We start from the raw sequence: 25,609 nt of genomic DNA, 5'->3' as shown, positions 1-25,609 counted from the left end.
CTAAAATGAGAGTAATGCCTACACTTTCTCCATGATAAAGTAGACTCTTCTATTCTCATTTTTTAACTGTAATCCCACTTTCTTCCTCTAGTAATGTAGATCTGCTGTACTTCATGTTAAAACCTACAGTAGATAAACAAAATGTTTCAAAACAATAGTGCAGATGATAATAATAGATTTCATAACATACGGTACTTTATTAAAGAAATAATAATTCTTGTGTATGAAACTTGGAATATGGTAAACTTTGTAATACTCTTCATTAATGGTAACCTGTCAGGTCAATTTGGGACCCTAAACCAATTACAGGTACATCGCATTTAGGCACATCTGACTCACTGTTTAGATCCCATGATTGCGCCTCCTTTTGTGATGCAGGATGTGAAGCTAAGACAACGGGGCTTATTTACTAAGGATCCCGGGGCCGCATTTTCATCGGGAAACGCGCCATGGATTGAGTCGCGCGACCGGATTTTGGCGCATCAGCGGCGGCTCCCATGCAACAGAAATCGGTGGTGGGTCGTCAGACGATCCGACGGATTCCCGGGAAGAAGAAGGGGAACTCCGGCGAACCTCAGCGGGGAAGCGACGACACATGCAGGATATCAGGCGCACGATCTTAGTGAATCACGGCAGCTGTGCATTGGAGTCGGGGAACGCACTTCGGGAATCGCACAGGGACAGGTAAGTAAATCTGCCCTAGTATTCCAGCTTCAAGCACTTGCACAGCGAAGTCAGGGTGCAAAATGTCGTCTTCACTTGCTGGAACGTGCAAGTGCCGAGGGAACAAGGAGACGAGGTGAGTAGAATTTTTTTTTTCTTCTAAATGCTTAACTGTAAAGTTAGTGGCAAAAAATTGTTTTAGCAAAGCTGGAGAGAATCTTTGATAACAATTCCAACAATAATGCAAATGGAGATTAACCTCTGATAGATAGAGCTAATTATAGTAAATTAGAGAATTGCTTATTTTTGCCTAGTTAGGCAAACATTTTTATACTTTACAGTTGTACTTTGAACATCAAATAGGGTGATTTGGGACACTAAACCACCAGTCCATAAGGATCTGTAGGTGGTTTAGTGTCCTAAATTGCCCGGACAGGTTCCCTTAAATGAAGTGTAAAATTATAAACATTTACTTTCAAGGCTAAGTTACTCTTTAAACTGAAAAGTAAAAGGCCCTTAAAGGGAACCTATCACCACATTTGAACATATACAGCCAGTGACAGATTTCCATAGAGCCCTATTAACTAACGGACACCCTTCTTTTAGCTTAAAATTGTTTCGCTTACATACCCATAAATCACCTGTTACCTGTAATCAGAGGGGGGAGGTGTCCTGCTCGGCCGCACCCCACCCCCATGTAATCCTCCCTATGCCTTATGCCTCCTTGCTGGTCACAGTTCATGTCATGTGACTAAAGTGACATAATCTCAGGTACTTTAGCCTCTTAACAATAGGAAACTGTTCCCCATGCATGTATCTGACCACCTGAAGTCACAGCTGATCCTCTCCATCCTCCATGGAGGCTGCTGTGATTCATGTAATCACATACATGGTGTACAGTTTGCTATTCTTAAAAGGCTAAAGGACCTGCAATGATGTCATTGGTCACATGTCATGAATGTAGCACAAGGCCCAGTGTTCAAAAATTGACACAATATTTCCCATCTGTACATAGAGCTTTATATGTCTGTAGTTGAATATTAGCAGACGGTCCCTAAGTAAATGGAGGCAGAGCAGGGATTTGAAGAGAGACAGAGCTGTCAGTTACAATAATGGGAGTGGTTCACTGCCAGCCTGAAAGAGAAGAGTCACAAACACCAGACATAAGTCAGAACAGCTAATTTGCATATCAGAAAAAGGGCTGTAATTAAGGTATAGTGTCTCACTAGTAGCTAATTTTAGGTGATATGGGGAGGACTTGTAACCCTTTATCAGCAGACATTGTTACTCAGGGTCTGGTGGCAGGTCCTCTTTAAAGGCTAACTCATGAAGGATAATAACCCAAATCACCTAAATAATGCAACATGTATCCAACATAAAAACGTTAATCCAATTCAACAGTATTTCAACACAAAATACAATATTATAAGATAAATATTAGTAGATAAGAAACTCAAGAACGAACATGTGCCCCATTCACATGAAAAGAAAACATGCCTCTTCAAATCCGTATATGCTGTACCTTTAGTCAAACACTTGCTGCTAAAACTCTAATACAGGCGGTTCCCAACTTAAGGACAACCGACTTACAGACGACCCCTAGTTACAGACGGCCCTCTCTGCCCACTGTGACCCTGGTGAAGCTCTCTGAATGCTTTACTATAGTCCCAGTCTGCAATAATCAGCTGTAAAGTGTCTGTAATGAATCTATATTGATAATCCTTGGTCCCATTACAGCAAAAAATGTTGAAACTCCAATTGTCACTGGAACAAAAAAAAATTTTGTCTGAATCTACAATGATAAAATATACAGTTTCGACTTACATACAAATACTGACATAACCTGAGGACTGCCTCCACTAATAAATAGTACACTAAAACCTGTAATCATTGTATATTTGTGATCATTTGTGCTACAATATTAGCTGTAAAGGGTAAGGCACTTTTGAGGCAAACTTATGCATGATAATCACCCTAGTATCTTGCATAAAAAACATGTGTTAAGTAGTTCTCTGCTCAGGGAACGAGCTGTTTAATAGACCTCTGTGATTTTGCTAATTGCATACAAAAGTCTTCAGTGAGATCATGGAAATCTGTGTTCCCTTGGCAGTTCCCTACAGTATTTCCAAAAGACAAAGAGTGCAAAAAAGATAAAATAAAAATCCCCATGAGGTCATGTTCAAGCCAATATAAATCATATGAATATACAAAACCTCATACTGAAAATTCATTAATTATTGATGTATCGAAAGACAGTATTGTTGTTGTTTATTAACCATTCCATGGGAGCTAATTAGAAAACTGGCATATTAGAAAATAGATAAGATTACATTAGTATTGGATTGTGTTTAAGAAAATAGATTATATCTAAACTCATTGAACAATATTCCTGGGTACTTCTTAACTGTGCCGAATGAGAAGCTAAAGCCATGGAACAATTAATATGAATTACAGAACTGCCTTTCAATTGCGAAAGATGTTAATAATAAATATATTAATTGTTAATCCTATGACTGTTAGATGTTGAATAGCTTTAAAGTCCTCTAAATCCAATTAGTTAGCAGACTATTTTATTCCCAGTGGTAAAACACAGATCAAGGAGGACAATAGTGGAATAATTGTCATAACAGTCTATGCGCCTCGTAGCGAACAAATGTAGAAGGTCCAAGTTCCCAAAGTAAAAGGGATATCATTTTTATGTGATGTTGCTATTGATTTCTCTTTCTACATTTGCACAAAGCATGGCAAGTAAGGAAGAAGGTCAATTGCTCTGAGCCCTAAAAGTCCAAGGCCAACAACATATCTATAAATGCATTCCTACATTGGCAGCCTTTAATTATTGTATAACCAGTACTTAGCTAATGAAAAGGTTGATACTACTTTTATGCTAATTGTCATAAACCTGGATTAATTCTTTCCAGTTTAGAAATTGTACTTAAAACTAATTGAAAGCACAGAAATGATATTATTATTTGTTTAACATTGTCTGGATGATAAATGATCATTGCTGTACTACAGGGTGGATGGCTGCCTCTAACCCATTCAGTCTCACTAATATATTTACGACCTTCATAAAAGAATACAGTTTGACAGCTGCACCATTCTCTGTGGTTGGTTAATTTCCTAAAAGATCTGGGAATCAGGCCATGTCATCGTCCCACATGTTCTGCCAGCCAGTTTTTACACTCTCATACAAACATGTTTTCTATTTATATAGTGCTTTATCTGGTGTCGCCATTCTACCGTGTACGCCAGTAGTAAGGTTATCTCTCAAACATGTGCAGTCAACACTTTGTCTAGTAGCTAATACCATTCTTAACCAATGAAACTCTGAAATCCTCAAATCATCAAAACAGTTAAAGTGACATTACAATTAATACATGTAAGAACATAACAAAACAAAACGAAACAAAATGGGTGCGTGATAAACCTTGGTAAGACTATACACATGTTCCAGAAACAAGGTAACTTAAAGAGCAAAAATTGACTTCTGGCTAGATCTCTACATATTTGGCAAAAGTATTGGAGAATAAGAAAAACATTAACCCAAAAACACAATATTCTGTATGAGAGACCAGAGAATAAGTATTTAACCGGTTATGGCGCGGGTGGCCGTGGTTAGCCGGCATCCGGAGTTGCAGGGTGTCAGTGGTAACCCAAGAACATATGCTTGGCATCAGAGACAATAGGGATACCCCAATAGCCAAGCACTTGGTGGAAATACCACCAAGGTAGTCAAGAGTCCATATGGTTCAGAGGTATTGAGGAGGTAAGACCATCAGCGAGAGGGGGAGACTGGGACAAAATGATCTTTAGAAAGGAGGGCCAATGGACATTCAGGCTAAACTCCATCAAACCGCATGGAATTAATGATTTCATTTCCTATGCGAGCTTTATTGATTAAAAAGAGAATATACCAAGCCAGTAACATTGACGGCAGGGGTATACCATCCAGGCATCCACCCAGGTACCCGCAGCCTCCTTAGAATATTAACCGTACAAGTCTCACAAGCTACAAATGCCACTTTGTGATATAGGTATTCATGAAATACAGTCAGGATGACTGTGAGAAAGGCACTGGAAGCAGTGCTGTTCCTACTCTACATTCAAGAATCTAATCCAGACCCATTCCACGAATTGAATGTGGCATCAATCCGCTAGACAGTAATTCTTTATATTTGCATGACACAAGAACCGTGGCACATAGATCACCAATAGGGGTATGATCTCCTTATGGTTGTTTACCTTATCCGACGGTATCCTCCGTCATCTCTCACCAGGATGCATGATGAACGGCCAGAGGGACGGACCAGATCACGCACGGTACCTCCCCGTCAGCATTGATTGGTCAGGAGGCCTGACAGGAGAGAAACACACCCTTCCTGAATCTGAGCCAGCCGATTTGTCCACGAGGGAGGCTCGTCAGCCGTGACGAGCCACAGATCTGGAATATAAGCAGGGCTGTAACAGCGTGCGTCGCGACCAGAATAATGCTGACGTGCGCACAGCACAGACCTACAGGGCATATACCCTAGATATAATAGCCACGAATAGAGACCACTGATGAATTGAGGCAGAGGAAATGCGTCGGGTCCAAGGGTTCTACATGAGCAGTTAGCAGAAGCTAGCTTGATAGCCAGTCAGTTCTAGCAACTAGACAATCAACCAGCTAGTTGAGATTATGCTATTGGAACAATTAAACTACAGCCTATTGAGGTCTCCGCTATAAATACAACAAAATTAGCGAGAACATCAGCAGCTATCCCTGTGAACATCAGGGTGATAGCATAAATAGCCATAAGACGTTTTAAAATAATAGATCAAAACAATTGGCTATCTCCTCAACACGGCAGTTTTACATGATATAAGCTGCTGTGTAACGCTGCGACTATTCTAAGCTGAAGGATGCGTTCTGTTATAGTCATACAATAAGGAGACAGTAATAACGGACGCACTCACAGTTCTTTAATTGAGTCTTTGAGAAATAGCAGTAATAGCCCCTAGTTGTTTTTAACAAATAGCAACCAAAAACAACCGGCTATTTGTACCAACACAGCAGCTTTATATGTCATAAGCTGCTGTGTGATTGTCACACTAGTACGTTCAATTGACCGACACCAACGCAGCTTACTGCTATAACTGTGAAGCAGTGTGGCGGAAAACAAAAAATCTGCACACACTGCCACAGAATAACTGGTTCCACTTTTACTATTTCTCAGTGTGAGGATGTGAGGATGTTGTAGGGTGTGTAGCAACATGCGACTGCACCTCTCTAGCTTCAGAACACTGAGAAATAACCATTTGTGTTTTATATTTGTATGTCTGAATCTGGAGTCCTGTTTCTCAATTTTATATGAAGAATAATAAAAGTTATATTTTAATGTCTTTGCTCTAAAAAATACCTCCACCTACAGTGAACCTGTCCATAGTAATTGCCTGTAAGGTCCTGTTACATACGGGACCTTACAGGCAGTGTGTCAGCCTATGTATCAGCATAGGCTGACAGTGCTAATAACCTGAAACACATCAGTATTGCAGGGTTTCATAATGAACAAGCAATTAAATGAAGTGGGACAGGTAGAAAAGTTAAATAACAGTGAAAAGATTTTTTTAAATAAAAATAAACTAATCATAAAGCCCCCAAAGCCCCGTTACACATTACACTTACATATAGAATAATGAAAGTGAAAATCACCACACATGTAGTATCGCCTCATCCGCAATGAACTCTACAATAAATCTAAATCATTATTATACCTGCTTGATGAACACTGCGAAAAAAAACTATTTAAAACCCACCAAAAATTATGATTTATACCTATTTTGTCCCACATAAAATGCAATAAAAAGTGATCAAAAAACCGTATCAATACAAAAAGGGTACTGTTGTAACGTACAACATGTCCCACAAAAAACATTATCTCATCCAGCTGTATAGGCCAAAAATTGAAAGATTATGCTACTTGGAAAATGCTACTTGGAAAATATTTCCAAATATTTATGGTACGAAATTAGTAAAACTTAAGCAAAAATATACTGGCCCATTGAATAAATCTGACATATTACTTATATGGTATATGGTGAACACAAAAAAAAAGTCCTAAATTAATTACAGCGTTGAATTTTTTTTACAACCCCCAACAAAAAAAGGTAATATATTTTCAGCAATTTAAGCCCTCGCATGGCAGCATTAATGGAAAAACAAATATTTTATAGCTCAAAAAAGTATGCAATTAACCAACTAAAAACCTCTAAATTCAATGGTTCAAAAGCATGACCCTCCTTCCCTTCTGTGCCTTGCTGTGTGCCCCTACAACAAGTAATGTCCATATGTTAGGTGTCTCCGTACTTGGGTGAAATTGCATAACAAATTGTAAGATTTTTTTTCTTTTTTTCTGAACATGTAAATATTAGGGCTAAATGAACATATTGCCAACAAATACATTTCACCTAGATATTGATTTCATTACTATGAAGTTTTCAAGCGGTTAACAATCTTCCTAAAAGCTGTTTCTGATAGTTTGAGGGGTGCAGATTTGAAAATGGGTTGAAATGTAGGGGGTTCCCAATATTACCGGTATATATTTAAAATTTTATTAAAAACAGTAATGATCCCAAAAAAGTAAATTCTAAAATCTCCTTGAAAATACAGATTATGAAAACGTAAACAGACATATCGGAAATGTTATTCAGCAACTAATTGAGGTGGGAAAATATCTGCCTGAAAACAAGATAATTTTGAATTTTAAATATGGCAATTTTTTTTAAAAATCCATACTTTCTTTTACTTTTTAAAAATGTAGTACAACATGTAATGAAAGACAATCTCAAAATCGCTGTGATATGTAAAAGTATTCAAATGTTATAACCATATACAGCGACACATGTCAGAATACAAAAAATGGGGTTGAGCCTTAAGCTACAAACTGTCTACGCCCTACGTCTTTCTCAATTATTACGCCCAAAGTCCATCTCACAGGAATGAATGGGGAAACTGACTTCCAGTGTGAATCAGTGAGTCGGTTTGGCAAAATGTGTAGGTTTAAACAATACAACCAGACATTCCAAGTAAATAACAATTTATATGGAGGGGGAAATAGGGAATTGCTTTTTTAAAAAAATACTGTATCTGCTTTATATTTATCTGCCCCCTTACATGAAGGTCTATCTCCTTATTTAAAACTCGCTTTTTCTTTAATGACACATCGGCAGTGCTTTAGTTTCATTTCTTTTTTAAAAGTCAGCTGGAACGCTTTTGAAAACTCTGAATAAAGAAACAAAGCAAAATGAGTCAGAGCATTGTGATTTGTCTATATGTACTGAAGATAGTCTGTTCCACTTGATAATTTATGAGTGTGCCAGAACCCGATCAATAAAGCAGCAGATAGGAATGTAAATGGTTTCACATCAGCCTAAGCTTAGAGAGCTAAGATAATTATGTCTCTATAGTGTGCTCTGTTTCAATATCACAGCAATTTCTTGCCCTAAGCAAGTTTTTGAGAGGAAAAAAGTATGATCTATCTATCTATTTAGCTATCTAGCCATCTATCATTGAAAGGCAGCACAGCTCTGAAAATAAACGTATGGGTGGCAAATGCTGTAGAGAACAGCAGAAATCTTGCAGTATGGGTGAATAAAGACCTCACTTTTTATATGTTTGTGAGTGCTGCCTTATATCTTGGACTTTCTATCTACACTTAGACATAGAAAAAAATCCATTGTGACTTTACACCATGTTACATACAGAGCAAAGGAAGAGAATACATGTTTCACACTTTCCAGGCTCTACATAAGGTATAATATGATCAACTGTTTAGAAAAATCTAGTAACTTTTGTTCAGAAATTGATAAAAACCTAGAACAACTCCTTCTTAAAATCTAGCTTCTCGACTTCAAAACTAACAGCATAAAGTCTAAAAACTAACAACTAAATACTGCACAATGTAATGCTAAATGAGTATACAGTTTATTAAACGGGTTCTCCAGTGACAACAAGTTATTCTGTGGATAGGGGCTAGCTTGCTGATCTCTGTGATGGGACCCCCGTGATCATGAAAACAGGGGAATGCCTAAAGTATCAAAATAGCAACATGATTATCCCTTGCAGAATGGAAAACATCCAATTGTTGGAATAGGCACTTTTTGGCAATCCATGACACATCAAAGTTTCATGACACATAACAAGTGTTCAAAATGGCATCAATGAAAATATCAACTTGTCCTGCAAAAAAGTACACATTACCCGTCTGGGTCCAAGTATAAAAAGTATCAGTGTCGGAATATGGTGATATGGCAATTATTTTTTAAAGAAAAACTATATATATTTGGTAAATCTGTGGTCATACTAACCCAAAGGATAAAGGAGAAGTGTCATTTAGACCACACAGTAATAGCCGTAAAAGTACTTAAAGAGGTTTGCCCATAAAAGAAAATTCTCAAATTTCAATCCCTTAGTGATTTTTACACAATAAAGATCATTTTTAAACTCTTACTTTACCATTTCCATGAGATGCATCTTACATACTGTCAGCTCTACTATATGCCTCCCTCCCTCTCCCCTGGATCTTATCTTTGTGTAGCTTGTAGCTTTACTGTCCTCATGCTGCTGCTGTTGTTTGTTGGCAGGAAGTCAGTGTGTGTGTGCACTTGTCCTGGAATGCAAGGGTGGGGCGGAGAGCAGCTCAGCTCAGTGCAGCTTCAGACAATATGTCTGCCGACCCTAAAGTCAGAAGATCCAGGGTTGGGTGCTGTATTTTTGTTAATAACATTGAATTAGAGAATGTGCAATTTTCATGAATCGTACTAAGTATTTTTCAGCTTCCCACTACTTTACATGGCATATAAAATATTAACACTAGGAAGTACGGTACAAATTGTCTCATAGATGATAAGCCCTCATACAGCTCCTTAAACTGAAACTGTTTCGGCTACAGAGCAAACAGTCAGGCAAACAATTAGGCATGGTTTTGATTGGCCAGGTGTGTCCACTAGGTGTCCACGTGGCCAATCACAGCCATACCAAGGGGGGTAAAGTTGCAGGTTTGGCTGTTGCAGCAAATCAAGCAACATTTCTAGGTTACACAGAGCTCCCAAACAGAAGACGCCGAACCTTAAGCTCTAGTGGGCAGTAAAAATCATAAATGAAAAAATGAAAGGGGTAAATCTTTACTGATCTAAACAGAATAGGTTGTACCCAATTTCATAATACAACTATTTAATGTGACTTAAATCTAGGGAAAACACCTGTGCAGACAATTTAAATCTAGAGCGTCAGGAAAGTGGTATGAAAAAAACACTACAGTACAATTTGACAGTGACATGGCTGCTTTCCTCATGTAAGCAATTTAAGAGTCATTTATCTTTAGTTTTGAATTAAAAAAAAAAATCGCACAAAAGTCACATATTCTTCAGCCACGAGCTCTTAACTTTTTCCTATACCAACAGGGATCTTTGGAGTTTCTTTGCGCCCTAAAATTATCAAATACAAGAGGAAAAAAAATTGAAATCGCTAAAATATGTAGCCCCATTATATATTATAATTTATGCAGTCCCACATTAACCCTTTAAGGCTAGGAGAGCCGGGGTGTAGTGAGCGGGGATGTGTGGCCTAGTTGGGCAGCAGGAGCGATGGAAAGGTGAGTCCGGGCCAGGGGGTCGCTGAGGATTGTGGGTGCGGCCGTGACACTCCATATATACAGTGACCCTCTACAATACAATAGTACTTTTACTATATACAGCACTGGAATTGTATCATTTATTTTATATACTGCATCCCACTCAAATTAATTATGAAATACAGTATTGCAAACAGATTAAGTATTCTATATAGAGGACCCCAATTAAGTTAATATAAAATCTATAAACCCCAAATGATTCCTACTATGTACATCAACCCTGCTGGTTGTATTTGTAAATGGATTATATTGTCTATAGCAGACAACCCCTGAATTAATTATATGACCTTCTGTGCTTCCTTGAACTTATATACAACAAACGCCCCCTTAAATATATTACATACTGTACTCCAAATAAATAATATCAATTACAGGCCTTCCCGCTATCTTCAGCACTTGCGGTGGAGAAGGGAGCCATTGCATACAGTAAATATCTGTTGTGACGTCTATAACCCCTACACCTATGCCACTGCTTCACCTTTTCCAGTATTTAGTAAAGTGTAGATATACGGTATAAATTAACCGAATGTGAGTTGTATAGAGAAGCAGATGTAAAATAAAGGTATTTTCTTTGCTCACATTTGTGTATGGTTAGCGATAAGTCAAGGGTTGTGCAGAGTCAGCTCCCTACAGTAAGACTTTACCTGTGTCAGCAGCTGAGCCAAATGTCTGTGTCCTCCTCTGCCCTTATGACGTGACCCACATGATCTCCATTTAGTGGAAGACAGCTGGATTGAATAGACAAATAAAAAGCTGGAAGCAATGTCAGTGTGTACAAACCTGGTGAAGCAGAGAAAAAATAATATGAAACAGTAAATGTTATACTACTGGCCAGGGAAATGAATTGGAGTACAGTATAAGTATAACAATCTGGGCTGGGATTCTTAGCCAGTTGGAAGTTCTGGCACAACAAGCAAACCATATTTCTATAGTATGACTATTAGCAGTGACCCACTGTTGTCACACCAATAGTTGGGGCAATGTGTACCTCAGCAGCAATAATAGGGCACATAACGGATGCCGTTACAAGAAATGTTCTTAATAAAGCACCTGGAAATGGTCTGGAAATAGACAATAGCGTGCAATAAAGACATTGCCTGAGATTGGATGCATGATCACAAAAATGTCCAAACCTCCAATTTGTGAACCAAAGAAAAAAGATCAGAAACTGTGCACACCGAAGAAATCCTCTATATCCTGAGGCATGGCCTTTTCCCCAGCCCTAACCCCACCAACTAGAGGGCCCATACAGTATAGCATCCACCTTAATGGCCTCCACTCTGTAGATTTCCCTCTTCTTGTAGCCTACCGTCGCTGTATAATGCACTCTTAGTGTGCCCACGCTGAATAATGCATTCTGTCTTGTGGTCCACCCCCCTATTTTAATGCCCCACCTTCATTTTAACCCTGCTTTTAATGCCACCTCTCCCTCACCCGCCGATGCCCTCTTTTCTGTAGCACCCCTCACAATCTCCCCTTTTATAAATTGTGTAGGCCTCTCAAAATAAAAAAATACCTTTACTGGTTACCCAGCAACAGCAAAGCTAACAATTCTTTCTATAAGTAGTCTGCTTCGATTGTCCAGAGGTTTTTCACCAGGTTGATTTTACTATTGCTCCTAGTACCTTGTATCTAGTAACAGATTTTAATATGTCCTTATTGGCTGGAGTTCCTCATGGCTATGAATGGGTCCATGGCCAGCTGAGCCAAGTGACAGTTACCTCCTGTCTGTGGTATAGTGACCAGGACTTCTACAGGTGCAAAGTATAGGAATAGTTTACCTATTTAAGTTGGTAATTACTTTGTTTTTATTATATTTGAATTGCTTGCAATGTAATTGTTTTATTATGTATGGTATATCATTATTTGTTAATTATACAACAACATAATTTATACAAAGGACATAACAGAACATCTTTTCTTATAATTGTCCAGAGCAGTTAGGTTAATACTGATGAAGACTCTGCTGTTAGATTGTACCCTTATACTATCTTATCTGGGGACCCACTCTCTGTGAACTGTGTAGTAAGACCCTTTGTTTAATAAAACCTCCCATGAATAATTTACATATATATTATAATATATCATGTATAGTTGTTTTAGTTGCTTTCAGCCTATAATAATAGCTGTTACTTGTAATTTGTAGATACAGAGGGCTGTGATCACAATTGGCACAAGTTCCAGGGTTCCTGTTACCGTTATTTCCCACAGCGCCGGCCATGGGAAGAAGCTGAGAGAGACTGTCGTAGGAGATCTGGGCACTTAACAAGCATCCACTCTCAAGAGGAGCAGGCTTTTATAAACAGTATGTATATTTTCATTCTATTTTCAGTAGAGAGATATTGTTAATGATACAGACAGAGGTGTATTTTATCTTACAGATAACTAAAGAAGATGTTAAAATGTTCAGCTTGTTAAACAGCAAGGTCTTTAGGGTCCAATATTTCTTCTCATATGTTGACGTGGTAATAAAATAATTGGCTGGCATTTTCTTTCCATAAAGGTTTTGGTCGTGAGAACACCTGGATTGGTCTCAATGACAGGACGGTAGAACAGGACTTCCAGTGGACTGATAATACAGCTCTGGTAATTATATGACTTGTTGTCAGATAAGTCTTACTTCATTATAGTCTTCCATGTTTCCATGACATTACATTGCCTTGAAAAGGTCATAATTCATACATTTTGTTCTGTCTTCAATACCACTATTGATTTCAGTAATCTGATCTACAGTTGTTAAGACAACTGAATGAACTGATAATATAAAAATGTTTTTGCAGAATGGATACTCTGACTCTTATATATATATATATATATATATATATATATATATATATATATAGCCATACTTGTCACAGTAGTTACTATTGCACAAATCCAAATCTACAGAATCCTCTGTTACCCTCCCTAAGATCAGTGCAGGAAGTAAACAGACAATTGCAGCCATGACAACATTGAAAACTAGGTAGGTGAGAACCCACTAGACCCCATGGAACTTATTTACTAAGGGTCGCGGGTCACACTTTCGTCGGACTGTTTATAGTTTTCCGGATCTGCGCCGCCGGGACAGGTATTTAGCACTGGAATGTGTCACACGTGATGGGATTGTGGCGTAGCTGAGCACGGGATTTAACTTTAAATTTGTGTCGCAAAACAATGCACTTACATACGCCAGGAAGAAGAAGGCGAACTCCCGCGGACCTGAGCGAGGAAGCAAAACATTCAGGATATCGGGGGAACGATCTTAGTGAATCGCAGCAGAGTGCATTATTGTCGGACAATGCACTTTGAATGAACTCTAGTGGCTGGGTAAATTTGCCCGAGTGTCTTCCAACAGAAATATTAACATTAACTTTTTCACTAAAAATCACGCCACCAGGAATTCTAACATAAACCATCAAGGATGCAGAAATGAACCAACTACAGGCTTAAAACTAGATTTTTGTCTGTGACCGCTATTAAAGAAAAAACTTTTAAAGTTACCTAGATAAGGCACATCGGACTCAACTATAGTGCTGCACAGTGATTCAATGAAGCCAGAGCAGCACTTCATGCAACTTCATTGCACGTGTGCAATGTACAGCACATTTGCAGTAAAATCAAGGTGTACTACGTCAGCTTTATTGAACAAGTGTGTAAGTAAGTTTTTCATTGTGGATACAGAGGGATAAAAATACAGGGCAATTTGGAATCCTAAACCATAATTTCATAAGGACATGTGGGTGATATAGTGTTACAAATCACCCTGACAGGTTCCCTTTAAAGAGGAAATGCATGGTAGGCCCCCCAGCCCATCTCTGTACACAAAAATATATTGTGCTTATGTTCATGTCTGTTGCAGCAATATGAGAGCTGGCGGGATCAGCAGCCCGACAACTTTTTTGCTGGTGGTGAAGACTGTGTAGTTATGGTTTCCCATGAGGAGGGCAAGTGGAATGATGTCCCATGTAACTACAACCTGCCCTATATCTGCAAGAAAGGGACTGGTATGAAATCTGATTCTCCTTTTATACTCATCTCAATCCTAATTTTCTTATTATTCTCGTATAGTTGTAATATAACATATTAATAAACAAATGCATATAGTTTAAATGGATCTTGAACTGTACTGTGCTCATATATTAGTAATAATAAAATAATAAATATACATATTGTTTAAATAAAATAAAACATGAAATCTGCTTCTTCTTCCCATAGTGCTTTGCAGTTCCCCTCCTACAGTGAAGAATGCTCATATTGTTGGTAAAAAGAAAGAGAAATACAGTATTCATTCCACTGTGCGCTACCAGTGTGAAGATGGCTTCATACAGCGACACATACCGACTATTCGATGTCACAAAAATGGAAGATGGGATAAGCCTAGGATCCTATGTGTTAAACGTATGTAACCCTTAATTTCTTGCTGTTTTTCAGGATAGCCCTCACATACTACAATATGTATGTGTTTACAATACATTAGTAAAGGCCATACATGTATAGAATGTATTAAACTATGGGACTTATTTCATTTGCACTCTGTTTTCTATGAGTAATCCATCACTCTTTATTATTGTAAATGTTTTCATATTTTAGTTGTCTTTAGGGACAACATATAGATTATTTGGCTTTCAGGTGAAATTTATGAAAAGATTCATGCTGCAATGATATTTGATCATGAGAATAGGACATTTAAAGGGAACCTGTCACCACATTTTCACAAGTACAGGTTCCGATAGAGCTCCATTAACTGAAACCCTTAATTTACCTAAAACTTGCTTCCCTTACATCCTCATAATTCATTATGTTATATTAGTTAGCTTTGGAGGGGGTGTGTCCTGCTCAGCAGTCCCCTCCCATCTACTCCTCCCCATGTCTTTTGCCTCTTCTCAGCATTCAGTACTTAATGTCATGTGATCAGAGTGATGTCATCTGAGGTCCTTTATACCATTACATTTGTAACTCTAACCCAATGTATGTATCTGATCACATACAATAAGATACATACATGGGTTAGACATTGCAAATGTAAATGGGTAAAGGACCTTAGATGACTTCACCCTAGTCACATGACATGAAGTGCCCAATGACGTAACAGAGCTCTCTCTCTCAAAGTTCCACACAGCAGCATGTCCTAGCAGTAATACCTGTCAATCAGGAACAAGGAGGGCAATGCAAGTAAAATGTACTATACAGGAATCACTTAGTGTAATTGGACTCAGATCAGGTGCATAAAAGTTTGCAAACTGATTTTTTAACATTACAGCCATGAAAAGGAACAATTTATGGATAAGGGAAATAGTTTTTTATTCATTGTTTTTAATGAAGTATTTATTTTGGGTGGGTTAATTTAAATGGCAGGTTCTCTTTAAGTAGAAGTTTATGATGGTGATTTCCTGATCTCAAACTATTTATTGATACAAAAGCCAATAATAGCGGTGGCTATACCCTACAAATATAAGTCAATGGGGGTCATTTATCTTTATTTTTCTTCCCATTTTTTCGGGGTTTTTTTAGACAATTGTTTTGCGCATTGCAATTTTTGTGCCTTTTTGGGGACATTTTAGAATGTCTGCCGGACATTTCTTTTTCGTCAATAAGACACATTTATCTCTAATTCCAGATGTGCTAAATGTCGCAAATGACATTTATCAATTCAAATAGTCTAAAATTTGCGTAATTTTTTGTGCATAGAGAAATGATCCTTTAAACAAAAAATTGATTAGATAATTCACTTTCTAAACAGCAGCAATACATGGAAGCAGTTGGTGGTGCGGGATGCTTCTAAGTTACTACTATATCCCTAGGCTCCTGTTTTCATTGTGGGAGTAAGAGCTAAGGAGTCACATAACACCTTGTAGAGTTGGTTATCATTTTCTTTCACAGTATTTATTGTTATCATAAATCAAACAAAATGCAATTTTTATATTAATAGATCAACTTTATTCTATCTAACAGCCAGAAGACATCACAGGACACGAAGACATCATCACCAGCACAGGCACCATCTAAACAACCAAAACCACAACCACGGCCACCACCACCACCACAATAATAACAACCACCACCACCACCATCACCATCATCATCACCAGCACAAATCCCACCGTGAGAGAAGAAAAGAGGATCAACACCAACACCGAAGAGCTAAGGACACTTACTATTAATGAGAGTTTAATTTTTCTCCAGTGCATTCCATCTTCGGCTGAGAAACCATCTAATTTTGGGAGCAACCAACATGATACAGGAAAAGACTTCTCAATTCCACAATCAATTACTATTATATATTTGCAAGAACATTCCCAGTACATCTTTGCTGCAAATAGTACCAGATTGGATACAGATCTCATCCCTTTTTTAAGTAAAGCTGGTGTTTATATTTGTGTGTCTTACTGAGCTCCATTATTCTATAGCCAAACGATGGTTCTAAAAATAGAAACAAAACTCTGAAGATCATTAAAAATTATGTAGTTTATTATTTGTTATTTGTCTTAAATCCATCTCTGTATCCTAGGACAAACATGATGAACTCTAGATCTTTACTAAAGTCTTTGTCTTTGAAAAGATAACCTCACACAGAAGATAAAGCTATTGGTGAGAAATGGTCTTCTAAAGCAGAAGCTCACATGTAACTTTTTGCTATGCATGTGATGTACATTACATTAAAAAACCTAATATTGGAAGACACTTAGATGTGTATAGAGCACATCAGTAATTCAGTGACTGAAGCATTGTAGTAGAGCTTAAACCTCCAAGTGCGGTGAAATTGTAGTGAAGATGGATTCCCCAATGTCAATGCTCTCTCCAACAGTCTTTTGATCTTATTTTGGTACGGTTTTGGTGTTTTAAAAACGTTATATGGGCCATTATGAAACATATCATAGATGAATATGTAAAACAAGACAGAATTAGTAGCATCTATTAAAATATGACGGAGATTTTTAAATGGTCACTAACTTTTCAACAATCTTTACATAACATATACACTTTACATAATAGTACAATAGTAAGTGAATATAAGAAGCTTTGTTATGTACCTTATTAGGGAAAATTCCTCCCTTCTGCATTACAGTATTTTTCGGACTTTAAGGCGCGCCGGAGTATAAGGCACACCATCAATAAATGCCTGCTAAAATGTCTACGTTCATTTATAAGGCATACTGGACTATAAGGCGCACCTGATTATAAAGATGAATGACCAGCAGGTGGCAGACCTGTGCACAGTTCAAGGCAGCTGTTGTCTGTAAGTAATATTCATATATAAGGCGCCCCTTTGATTTCTGAGAAAATCAAAGGATTTTTTGTGCGCCTTATAGTCCGAAAAATACAGTACTTAGAATCCTGTCTTCTTCCCTTCTTTACAAAAATTTTACACACAGATAGAGCAGCACACTTTACACCTGGACTGCTTGTGTCTGCACAGTTTGTTGAAAGGTTAGATACGCTTTAACAATCATGTTGACAACATAAGAAGCATTTTCATCTTGTATCACAGTTCCTTTAGAGCCAACTCAAAATTTGGCCAGTGAACTGTGGTATTTGTACTATATGCATTGCACCAATTGATATTCTGGCAGCCATTTATGATCTGAATCTATTATGATGCTGGACTGTGGAATTGTACAATGTAAAGGCAGAATAAGTTAGGTGCTTCTTTATCCTTCTTGTTACAGGTACATTTATTGAGTATATGGTTGATAAAGCTCCAGTTTAGAGCAGTAGTCCACTGTTAGCATTGCCAGTGCTAGGCGACTATGGTAATGCCCTGCTCTACCAGCATCATTATGTATATAAATTCTAGGTTTCTGAAATGGGAAATGGGATAATAGAGGGTAGGAAGAGGGAGGGAAAGGGTTTGGGGGGGCTCTGTCTTTTGTATTCTTACTGTTTGCTTAAAAATGAAATGTAGTGCCGTTTTGTGGTAGGAATATTATATCCTAGTTCTTGCTGGGTCTCTTTGCTTAAGCTTTGTTAGTTGAGAAGTATGGGTATGAGTGGATATGTGAATGCCTTTATATATCTTTTGTGTACATGAAAAAAATTCAAACTGCTTTTATGTATACTAGTATTTTTCAAATATTCTCTCAGGCTACATTCACACAACCATTGGAGGATGTATTTACGGCCACACACTTGCGGGATATATATACGTTCCCCATAGGCCGGCAATGGGTGCACGGAGCGGTACAGAGCGTTGCAGTGCTGCACACGTGGGGCACCGCAAGACTCCGTACCCAGGGAAAAGATAGGACATGTCCTATCTTTCCCCTTATTACGGCGCCATGCGCAATGTATCTCTATGGAGAGGGGAGGGGTCACACCCTCCTCCACTCCATCGCCGTGAATGTATGCCTGCCGTGCTACGGCCCAGCGGGCATATGTTAGTGTCAGTGTACCCTTACTGTTTGTAAATAAGGAGAACAGCATAAAAACTATCCCAATAGGACACTTTTTAATGGTTTTATAAGGAACAGCAGCATAGCCTGTGTGGCCTGATGACAGATGAGAGAATATTTTAGAAAGAACAGTAGTATACAGGTATCTCAGCTCCCTTTGTCATTTATACCATCTATAATTGTGTTGCATTGAATATGATCATTGGTAGAAATGAGAAAAGTCATTGTAAACTGATGGCTTTTGTGCTTTTTAGGTTACAGTTAAATGTTGGAAAACTAAAAGCAGTCATGTATTTGAATACCATCAATTCATCATTATATCATGTTCTTTATAAATTCTGCATTGCAGAAAATTATCATGTGACCCCCTCCAAATTTCTGATTAAAAGCTGAAAATGAAAAGTCTTTATACAATATATTTGAAGTTTCTTCTATATATAACTCTTTACAGTTTGCAAAGTGTATTGTGTAGAAATGAAATATTCTTTTTTTATAGTAACAGGTAAAATGTATTATCAAAGAAGATCCCTTATTCGGTAGGTGAAAAATGGTTTTGTGTCACTGGTGTAAGAGATCGTTATTTAGGGCTTAAACTGCCCTGCAGTTGTAAGGTGACTTTCAAATTAGCCCTTTTAGCCAAAAATGGCTGCCTGTACCGGGAAAAGAGCAGAAACCAAGACACACCAGTCTCTTAGAAAATGCAGAGTCACAATCTTTATTAGCGCGCATCCGCATATATAAAACACATAAAATCATCTCCATAGGGGCATTAAAGGGTGATAAAATACTTCAATGCTATAGGTCATATTGAATATACCAGAATATCCGCTTTAAGACATTCACTTTCCCAAAACATGCAGATGAACTTTACATATTATTTCTCACACAGAGCACTGTCTCCAGAGAGAATGTTTTTACTAAAAGTCCTGAGAAGAAGACTCTGATGGCTCCTTGGTGAGACCTCCTGATCACTTTTTATTGAATTTTTTATATTTTTCAAAATGGCAAAATAGTGCCATTTTCAAATTCGGGCGCTATTTTCTGTTACAGGGTTAAACGCTGAGAAAAAACGTAATTATATTTTGATAGATCAGGCATTTTCAGACGTGGCGATACCTAATGTGTTTATTATTTTTACTGTTTTTTTTCATTATAATTTTTTTTACTTTTTTTTATTTTTACTTTTACTATTTTTCTGACTCCCTAGGGTACTTGAATCCTTGGTTGTCTGATTGATTCTACCATATACTGTCATACTACTGTATCCTCATACATTACAATGGGTTAAATCCAGACAGCCTCGGGTCTTCGGAAAACCCAAGGCTGTCATGGCAACTGAACACCACTCCCCGATGATCCCCAACAACGATCTCATGATACCACGCTGTGTTCTATGTGTTCTATGTGCCGAACATAGCAGCGGCAGCACACCTGGCATACAAAATCATCACTGTGCAGAGCGAATGGGGAGCCAACAGCAGCAGGCAGAGTGTTCTCTCTAGCTGTAGAACAGAGAGACCACTCTGCAAGTTCAGTGCCTAAGGAAGATCTGATCTGACACGGTCCGCCCTGATTGGACGGTGTCAGAGAACATTAGCATATACACATGCCCCCACCCCTTATGCAGCAATTCCTCTCTGAATGGTCAGAGAACAGTGCTCATCGGTAACGGTGGGGGCTAGGAATACAATTCAAAGTGCCCTTGAATCAGTGAGAAAGTCCCCACATTTGGTATGTTATAGTTAATATGTTTGGGGTGGTGAAAGGTCCTCTCTAATATAGGCTCAGATATACGGCCAATGATGGCTGATAAATCTGGCACATCTTTAGCCTGTCTATTCCTAGATGGTATCCCTTACACCAGAATGTCATCAACATGTTAGTGCAAATCTTCAGCACAAGATGCATCTTAAAGCAAATCTACCATCAAAAACAAGCATGATAAACCATTAACTCTAGATCCAGAAGCCCTGACTGTGGCAATCTTCTTATATATGTTATCCATGTCCCCTTCTTTGTCAAATCAACTTTTTAAATTGTGCTAATGAGCCTGAAAGACTACTAGGGGGGGTTCCCAGAGCCCCTCCGTGCTTTAGCTTCACAGGCTGTCGTAATGTGCAAGAAGCACTGTTGAGTGCCAAGAAGGAGCAGGGGGCAGGGTAAGACTTTGTAACAACCTGCGAATCTGCAGCACGAAGGGGCTCTTTTGAAAATCTTTTGAAATTTTTCATAAAATTCTTTATTTTAGCTTTTTTGGCAGTGAGAGTTGGATTGGTTGTTACCAACATCTAGTTAGCTCCTCTAAAAATAAATTGGGGAGAATGTATCCTTGTAGTTAAATGTAGTTTTTGCTATATAAAAGTTGCTGAATTGTTGCATCAACTGTTTTGTTCCATTCCTGTAACTGTACTCCGCTTTTCAATTCATCCTCCTATCACCAGACATATTAAGGCAATCCAGATGTGCAAGTCAAATTTATAAATGGCAGGTTTTTAAAAAGTCTCAAATTTTGCAGCACAACCGCTGCAGCCATTAACACTTTATACACATGATGTATCAGTCTAAACCACAATAATACATCTGTTAATAAGTCGAAAATTCATATACAGTAATGTTCTATCCACACAGTTACACAATTACTCTACATATTGTATTACTATACATTTTAGTTTAAAAAATTTGCATACCAGATATACGTTAGCGAGGACCTGTCATCTCTTTTGAGACATATATTTTAGTAAATTTATGTATTTCACAAGTTGGTGATGTATCGTTTACACTGCATTTTCATTGTGATCAGTCCCCTTTAATTTGGAGTAAAACTCAACTGCCTTGCCCTGGTTTGCCATGGTATGCTTTGAAAACCATTGCAATTGCTTTCATAGTTAACCATAAATGTATGTTCAGGAACCTAGGTAGGTAGAGTTTCTGGAAACTAATAAATTGCTCTAATCTACAAGTGCAATGTGTGGCAAATGTTCATACGTAAAGTGGACTCGGAGGCATATCCGTAAGTATGGGTTCAAAGATTCCTATGGGCACAACATTAAGGATGAATACAACAATGCCTTGTAATGTGGCATGCATAAGGCCTAATTAAATTGTGAATGCTGTAAGTATACAGGTATTCTACATTTCAGGTTAATTTCACAGCAACATTGGAATGTGCTGTCTTGAGAGAACCTCCAATTATACCTTATGTGAATGTTATAAACAGATATAACATAGGCAAATGGCTAATTAAACTAAAAGCAAACCTTATGTGAATGAAGACTGTTAGGCTGGGATCAATGTTCTGTGCAGGTACATGCAGAATCATTATACTTAGGTGGATTGAAATGCTCTTTCAAATGAAAATCCTTTCATATCAACTGTAATTTAAAACTGAATCATGAAGGGAAAAGGCATAGAATAACAAAATAGACACTGAATAAAGAAGTCTGTTCTCTAGTGACTTAGAATAGCTAGGAAATGACTGAAGTTTTACATCAGTTTCACTGGTTGGAAGTTGCTCCTCAGAAAGATATTTTTAGCTGAAATTATAACATCAAAACTTACACCTTATACTGTAGAACCTCATAATCCAAACCGCCGCTGCTGCAGAATATCAAAATGCCTACCCATGCTAATGCAGAACCTTATGGTGCACACCTTAGAGGCTGAAGATCATAATAAGCACCACAGCTGCAGTAGAACCTCACAATCCACGCCACATTTGCAACCAAACCTCATAATACACAATTCAGCTGCTGCAGGACCTCACAATGCCCTGTACACCCCTACTTCTTTTACCTTACACATCAAGGCACTGCTCCTATGTTCATTGTCCTGGGAATGCATGGTGTAAGCTTCGCTCCTCATCTGCTAGGCACTGCCCATTCATCAGCAAATGATCATGCAAAGGATCGAACAAGGAACTTATACCTCGATTAACTGAATACCACTCAGCAGTATCGGTGCCCTTGGGACACCGTTATTGCTGACCATGTGGCAGGAATGGAGATGGTGGGGGCCCCGGTGCTCCAGCCCCAGGTGCCTTCCCAATAATCCAGCCCTATATATAAGTCACAATATTAGAGGAGAAAGATTTATTGACAGGAGGCTTTAGTACCTTGTTAGCTTGCCTCTAGCCTGGATACAAGCTAAAATACAGTAGGGAATTCATGCATACAGGTTTCATATGGTACCCTCTGGCACATTAGCCCAGAGATATTGCAGCAGGGCCTTGAAGTTCCTGCTCAATCACAGGTAAAAGATGACATAATTCAACTCTAATGTAAACCAAGGTTCTGGGTCTGTGAACCCCCTGGACTACTGCGGGAGATGGTACTAGCCGACATTTGGGGACGAAGTCTAAGCCACCGGAATTTATGGAAACCGGGAAGTCACTAGCACCAATGAGCGGTGCACTGGCCCTTTAAATTCTCGAGTGCTGGAGCGCGCGTGGCCTAGTCCGGACGGGAGCAGGCTCGTGGAAAGGTAAGTGAGGGTCGAGGGGAGCCGCGCCGCCACGGAGAGGCTCCCCCTCTTCTTGGTCCCAAGAAACCTCTGGAGGAGAGTTCGATCCAAAATATTCTCTTTGGGCTCCCAGGATCTCTCCTCAGGCCCGAATCCCTACCAGTCTACAAGAAATAACCACTTACCCCTCACGGTCTTCATATTCAGGACCTCCTTAACTTCATAGAATTCAGGAGAGTCAGCCTCAGGAGCAAAAGGAGGAGATTGCTGAGGAGGGAGATATGGAAGGAGTTCGGGATGTGCATTGATGGAGGAAGGCGGAGCTCGTAGGCCACTGGATTGATGCGCTTGTTTACCTCTAAAGGACCAAGGAACCGGGGAACAAGCTTGTAGCTGGGTATCTTCAGCCGGACGTATCTGGAGGATAACCACACCTTGTCACCTGGAGAGAAGACAGGAGGAGCTTGACATTTTTTATCAGCCTGGGTCTTGGTGCAGTCTGTGGCTCGAAGAGACTGGCGGGTCTGGTCCCAAAATAATTTGAGGTCCGGCACCAGATACTCTACCGCAGGGACATCAGAGGGAGTAGACAGCAGAAGAGGAGGACAAGGGATTCGTCTGTAGACCACAAAGAACGGAGCTGCGCCAGCAGACCCAGAGTCCAAGGAATTGTAGGAGAACTAAGCCCAAGGTAGCAGGTAAGTCCAGTTATTTTGGGTTGAGACAAAGTGGCAGAGATAACAGCCCAAAGTCTGGTTCATCCTTTCTACTTGACCATTCGACTGAGGGTGGTAGGCATAAGAAAAGTTAAGGATAACTTGCAGCTGGTTACACAAGGAACAACAGAACTTGGAGACAAACTGTACCCCTCGGTCAGACACGATGTGCAGCGGAAGACCATACAGCTGGAAGATATGTGTGAAGAACAAACTGGCAAGCCGTGGAGAAGACAGAAGACCTGGAAGGGGGAAAAAAATGGGGCATCTTGGAAAACCAGTCCGTCACCACCCAGATGACAGTGTTGCCAGAGGGGACAGGCAGATCAGTAATAATGGCCATTGCCATGTGAGACCACAAGCGACTGGGTATCGGTAGCAGGATCCCACAAAATCCTGAATGTCTTTCACCAGGTCTTACCACCAGTAGTAGTGGGAGATGAGGGCCACGGAACCTTGCACCTCTGGGTGCCCAGCCACACGTGAAGAGTGTCCCCAAGACAGAATCTTCTTCCGGAGAGCAGGTCTAACATACGTCTTGCTGGGAGGTAGCTGCCCAAGATCCACCGGAGCTGCAACAATAAGCTGTTCAGGAGAGATTATTTGCCGAGAACCTGGCTCTTGACCAACAACATCTGAAGCACGGGACAGTACATCAGCCTTGACATTCTTGTCTGCAGTACGGAAATGAATCAGACAATGGGCTTGCCTGGGATTCAGGGGCTGGGCTGTCTGGAGGTACAACAAGTTCTTGTGGTCAGTATACACAAAAATGGGATGGAGAGCTCCCTCCAGTAGATACCTCCAGAGCAAGTTTGATGGCAAACACTTCTCTGTCACCAATTGAATAATTTCTCTCTGTGGGAGAAAAAGTCTTTGAAAAGAAGCCCTATGTGAGGGTTCAAACCTTAGGCCCTTTCTGGGTGAGTACAGCTCCTGCTCCTACTGAGGATGCATCCATCTCAAGATGAAAGGGTTTCTCTGTGTCAGGCCTAGTGAGCACAAGAGCCGAGGCAAAAGCGGACTGGAGAAGGCCTCCTCAGCTGCAGGAGGCCAGGCACGGGGACTGGCACCCTGCCAGGATGGGAGACTCCAGAGTGGAGAAATGCGGAATAAACTGCCGATAATAGTTTGTAAAACCCAGGAACCTCTGTATGGCTCGTAGACTGTAGAACTGCAGACAGTTTCGCAGGATCCATCTGGAGACCTCTGTCGGGAATTATGTAGGAAGGCTGCGTTGGTGCATTTTTCCAGCTTGGCGTAGAGATGGTTGGCACGAAGTTGGCCAAGAACTTGATGTATGTGTGCCTGATGGGACTCAAGGTCTTTTAGGTAGACCATAACACACAACATCACGGGTGTTAAATGCTGTCTTGCACTCGTCACCTTTGCGAATCCGGATGAGATAATAAGCACCACAGAGACCACCGTGGAACTGCGCAGGTGATCAAAGAGTTCTGTAATCAACAGCAGGGGGTAGCATTATTTAACTGTCACCTTGTTCAGCCTGCTATAGTCAATGTAGGGACTTAGGGAGCCGTCCTTCTTGGTGACAATAAAGAACCCTGCGCCAGCTGGAGAGGAGGACTTGCATATGAAACCTCTTTGCAGGTTCTCCTTGATGTACTTGGACATGGCAGCCATCTCCACAACAGAAATAGGGTAAAAACGACCTCTAGGAGGAGAGGCACCTGACAGGAGATCCACAAGGCATTCATAGGGATAG

At 39.5% G+C, this 25,609-nt stretch overlaps 1 protein-coding gene across 2 annotated transcripts in view; it reads left to right on the top strand.

Annotated features, from left to right (window-relative positions):
• The window catches only part of NCAN (neurocan), a 125,199-nt gene extending 106,085 nt beyond the window's left edge, over positions 1-19,114 (top strand). For both annotated transcript variants that reach the window (XM_072155846.1, XM_072155855.1), the window contains 5 exons: positions 12,484-12,642; positions 12,841-12,923; positions 14,179-14,323; positions 14,535-14,717; positions 16,272-19,114. In XM_072155846.1, coding sequence (XP_072011947.1) covers positions 12,484-12,642; positions 12,841-12,923; positions 14,179-14,323; positions 14,535-14,717; positions 16,272-16,480 — 779 coding nt within the window. In that variant the 3' untranslated portion in view covers positions 16,481-19,114. The remainder of the gene's footprint in view (positions 1-12,483; positions 12,643-12,840; positions 12,924-14,178; positions 14,324-14,534; positions 14,718-16,271) is intronic.
• Positions 19,115-25,609: the final 6,495 nt, after the last annotated feature.

Source organism: Engystomops pustulosus, chromosome 1, assembly GCF_040894005.1.
Source record: "Engystomops pustulosus chromosome 1, aEngPut4.maternal, whole genome shotgun sequence".
Lineage (NCBI taxonomy): Eukaryota > Metazoa > Chordata > Amphibia > Anura > Leptodactylidae > Engystomops > Engystomops pustulosus.
The sequence above is the reverse complement of the archived record's forward strand: the minus strand, read 5'-3'. Positions and strand labels throughout refer to the sequence as shown.